Here is a 5,000-nt window from a genome sequence, read left to right as displayed (position 1 = left end):
ATATGATACCATTTCCTTTTTGCTTTGTTTTGTTTTCGTTTGCTCGTCATTAGTGGTCATTCTTTGGAGGACAGTTCTCACACTTATGGGAACCTAGAGATGTTCCTCATGGGTTTGGATTTAAAACACTTGATGCCAAAATTTCAGGTAATGTATTAGGACATTAACCCATGACCCGGAGTCTACAACTCTAGTGTGTTCGTGTAACGGCGTTTTCACAGACCGATTTATTTTTAGATTGAATTTCCCGCGAATGAGACTCCCACAGGAGCCTGATGACCAATTACAAGAAATAAAGCTGACGTCATAGGGTCACCGAACCGGAACTGCCTTTGTTTTTTGACCTAATTCGCGGAAAGGGCTTGTCTAAAAATAAACCTACTTGTGAAAACGCCGTTTCACAGACGCTGTTTGGAAGTTGCACGCTCCAGATGGGCTCCTGATTAGGAATATTTTATTTTACCTTTCATGTTCATGGTAAACTGCACCTTGGGTTACTTTCTAAAAAAAACGGGGGAACCGTATTGGTGCACGAGTGAAGAACAGGATTTTGGTTCTGGCCATTTCCGAGTTCATGTCTGCCTCCTCTTCAAAGCGAGTCTAAGTGCGAAGTTTTTGTGATGATAAGTAGTTCTACTTTACATATGAATGAAAAATAATTTTCGTAAAAAAAACTTCGCACTTAGAGTCGATTTGAAGAGGAGGCAGACATGAACTCGGAAATGGCCTATTGTAGAGCATTTTTCAAATGACTGTCACGTGATTGCAATTGCTACGCTTAGTGATTGGTTTAAAAATCTCGCACCAGTTTATCAACCAATGAGAAGGAAAACCAAAACCAATCGTGACTTGCACGCGCGATTTTTTCCGCGCTTTGAGCAAGTTTCATGGAATTGCTACGAATTTGGATTGGTTTTTGGCGCTGTTTGCACCCGCTGTGATTGGTCTAAGTAATTACTTTGGTATATGTTTTACGGCACTCAGTTTAAAACCGCTCTAAAAACAAATTTTAGCAATATGGGTGACTGCTGTAGGTAGCCTAGAAAGATCGTAACGTTTTGAGAGTAAGCCCTTTTTGAGAGCAAATCGGACTAACGTTAGGTGAATTTGGCAATGGGCTAATACTCTCCCTGTGGTGATAAAGTATTTTTTAATCATACCATTTTGTACAACTAGTATTTGTTTCTGAGCAAACTTTGGAGTGTTTGTTTGCCTTGTTAAAACAATGTAGGATGTGTGGCTCGACCAATTAACAATGAATGGTCAGTATTCCCGAAGGCGATTTCAACTAGTTTCCTTTCCTGCGCGCCTTGTTACATCAGAGATATAATAAATGGGCCACTAACCGATTTCGAGGTCCTTTGTGTAATACCCGATTCACACCAACTAAACACGTTTAATTCAACCAGGTTTAACAAAATAAAAATGAGCAACGGAAGGCTGAAAGATTGAATATTACGTAGGGTTCATGTAAGTTCTAATGTGTGTCTTCATTGTGTTGAATTTGGAGTCTACATTATTTCAGGTAGTAACTTGTATCAAGAAAACAATTTTAAACCATGTTTAACTAAACAGCTTTTAAACGTGTTTAAGCTTTGGTGTGAATGGGGTATAAAGTTACGGACCCTCGTTTCTCCCGTTGATTTATGGCCCGCGTACTTCGCGCTTTAGCCAATCAACGGAAAAAAACTCGGTTCTTAACTTTAAGGTACCCACCGTACGGGCCTCCGAATAGGTTATTACGAGGTACAGTGAGATAATATAGCACAAAAAGATGAGATTTTAACTCATTTATTCCTGCAAAGTTTACAACATTTTCGGGCGCAAATCCCGCGCGCATTGCATCGAGGTGAATAGCAAAGGATATCCGGAGTTTGAGTAGCCAATCATTGCGCGAGTTCAGGGTGAGACTAAATCGCGTGGGTAGGTGGGTCGTGGGTCGTGTTTGTTTGAAGATTAAAAAAGATATATATTAGCTCCCTCAGTGCTCGGTTCAAATTTGTCTTAGGTCTTGTCTGTTTCGAGAATTTCCAGTGTTTGATAAAAAAAGGGTTAGGGTTAGGTTAGGGTTATGGACCCACGACCCACCCACCCACGCCGATTAGACATTCTCGCGAGTTCAACGCTATCCACTGTTATAGTATATACTAAATGATGATAATTACACAGGATAGAATTCATCTTTCACTTTTTAGGAACACAAGGTAACATTTGACGGACTCCTGAGTTTAACAGAAAAGGAGCTTGACCAGGTAGGAACAATTGATTATATTTTGTCCAATCACACAAACTCCATTATTCAAACCCTACACCAAAGGAATGGTTTGGAGAAGAAGTTGAGTAACCCTGGAACCCATGACCGTTGAATTTTTCTGCGCAGTCTTCTCTCACTGAGCCATCAATGAAAGCCTCTGGGGAAAAAAAGGAAAGGAAAGGAAAGTAAAGGAAAGGAAAGGAAAGGAAATTTAAGTGTCTAGGACTCTAAGGAGCTGGTAAATTACGAATTTCGTGTTACAACCAGCACGGGGGTTCGGGGTTACACGAACGCGGTTTCATTTATAACCGCATCGTCTTCGAAGCGGTTACGCCTTCTGTTTACACGACACCAATCGGGACTGTTACCGAAACCGGGTCGACCTGAAAACGCTGCCAAAAGGTGGCTTTCACGTGACGTCATCGCCGCCTTGTTGGTGGACGAAAACAAAAGATCTCTCATTTCCTCCTTTTGTTCTTCCACCAGAAATTGTACATTGCAACATTGTTGTCTGTGTCTCTTGCGACTGGTTGCAAACCACCTATAGTGGAGCGATACAGGTTAATGGGCCTTTTGCAACAAACGATCACATGGTACAAAATCCGCCATTCTGGAGGGCAAGCTCATTATCATTCCCCCACTGGGACTATAGGGAACTTAAGCAACGACAACGGCGACGGCAACGAGAACGTCACAAATGTGCATATTTAGTAGGCAAAAACAATAGCTTTGCACGCCCTGCACGTGCGTTTTTCACTTTTGTCCATTTCTTTGCCGTCGTCAGCAAAACAACAACGTGAAATAGTCAAATTTTAGGTTTTAAGGAGAACGTCAGCACTTGACGCTAAAGTTTCATTTTCTTCCCTAAATTAAACGCCGTTCCGACCAATGTCATTTTTGAGGAACTACCACACCCTTGTCATATAAGAAGGGTTGACATGTTTACAAAGTGATTACAATAACGCGAATTTATATTTTGAGATGACGTTCTCGGTGCCGTTGCCGTCGTCGTTGCTTAAGTTCCCTATTAAAACAAAGAGGCCTGAACCAGGCAAGCTTGACTTGTCTTTGTTTTAATGTCCCAGTGGGGAAATAATAATGAGCTTGCCCTCCAGCATGGCAGATTTTGTACCATGTGATCGTTTGTTAGGAGCTTTAGCAACGACGACGGGAACGGCAACGAGAACGTTATCTCAAAACATAAATTCTCATTGTTGTAATCACTTCACGACTATTCCATGCTTTTTAATATGACAAAGGTATGACAGTCTCTCAGGAATAAAAACTTTATGAGCGGCGCTTAATTTAGGGGAGAAAATGGATATTTATCTCCAAGTGTTGACGTCCTCCATAAAACCTAAAAGTTGGTCATTTCACGTTGTTGTTTTGCTGACGACGGCAAAGAAATGGACAAAAATGAAAAACTCATGTGCAGAACGTGCAAAGCTATTGTTTTTTCCCACGAAAAATGCAAATTTGTGGCGTTCTCGTTGCCGTCGCCGTTGTCGTTGCTAAAGCTCCCTATTAAGCAAGGTCGACGACGATGACGGCTACGAGAACGACGCAAAACAAAAGGTTTAATTAGCAATAACAATAGCTCTGCTCGCCCAGCACGTGCGTTTTACGTTTTGATATATTTCTCTGACGTTCTCGTATTGACGACGACGTAAAATGGTCAAATTTAATAGGGAACTTTCGATCTACAATGGCGACGTTGACGAAAAGGTCACCTCAAAATATAACTTTACACTATCGTAAGTTTCTCGCGGTTAGGCCGTCTCGTTCGCGTCGTACAATGTGGGCGAAGTATCCTAAGAATAAATTGGTACGAGCGGTTTCAGAGTAAAAATAGAGAATGATAGATAGCGTTGTCGTCAAAACCGGGGGTCGGGTTAGGGTGAGGGCTAAGAACCCGAGTTCGAGTCTTGAAATTTTCGGACTTTTTTTTTCCTCCAGTTTTTCTTTTATAAATGTTTTTTTTCTTTTTTGTTAATATTTTTTCTTAGTTTGTTTCTTTTAATTTTCTTTTAAGTGAAGTGTGTAGTCGACCGTTATAAATGGCATCGACCGTTTCAAATGGCAACGACCGTTCTGAGAAATGGCAACGACCGTTTACGAAAGGGAAATTTGCGTCGGCGTCGTCGTTTCGTAAGCTCCCTAAATTTGGTGATGTCACGTCGTTGTTGTGCAGAGCACCGCAAGAATATGAGCTAAATTGCGTGCAGCACGATTATTTTTCCTCTTTTAACCAATGATATTGTAGTTGTTTCGTGGCGTTCTCGTTGACGACCGCGTAATAAATCGTAAAGTCCCTGTGGCCTGTTTCTCAAAAGTCCCGAAAGTTTTCGGTTATTTTTTTGTGTGCCACAATTCCCTTTATATTATATTATATCTTCGCAACGCCGAGGTTCTAAGCCACCAAACTTCGCAATCCTCTTAGTTTTTCTTACATTAAAAACATGTTAAAGGATCAGCTTTTCAAAATAAGCACATTGCAGTTTGATAACTTGCTTTTCGGGCCCGAAAAGTTCTCGGAAATTTCGAAAAACAGGCCCCTGATGTCATGTGGAGGAGGACGCGAGCAATTAGACGAATTTCGAATTTTTTCTCTCAGTCTTGGAATGTGGACTCGTACTTTCCATGCCGACCGACATGGAGTAAACGCAAAATTATTACAGTAACGGGAAATAATTCTTGGTTTGCATCCACGTGATGAGAAGGCCATTTTGGTATACAAAACAACAGA

At 41.2% G+C, this 5,000-nt stretch overlaps 1 protein-coding gene across 1 annotated transcript in view; it reads left to right on the top strand.

Annotated features, from left to right (window-relative positions):
* LOC137999751 (ankyrin repeat, SAM and basic leucine zipper domain-containing protein 1-like) overlaps nucleotides 1-5,000 on the top strand; it is a 25,344-nt gene that overhangs the window by 8,241 nt on the left and 12,103 nt on the right. The window contains exons 8-9 of the mRNA XM_068845645.1: nucleotides 54-147; nucleotides 2,196-2,252. Of these exons, the coding sequence (XP_068701746.1) occupies nucleotides 54-147; nucleotides 2,196-2,252 (151 nt within the window). The remainder of the gene's footprint in view (nucleotides 1-53; nucleotides 148-2,195; nucleotides 2,253-5,000) is intronic.

The sequence above is a fragment of the Montipora foliosa genome, chromosome 4 (assembly GCF_036669935.1).
Source record: "Montipora foliosa isolate CH-2021 chromosome 4, ASM3666993v2, whole genome shotgun sequence".
Taxonomy (NCBI): Eukaryota; Metazoa; Cnidaria; class Anthozoa; order Scleractinia; family Acroporidae; genus Montipora; species Montipora foliosa.
Note: the sequence above shows the minus strand (reverse complement) of the source record. Positions and strands in the feature narration are given on the sequence as shown.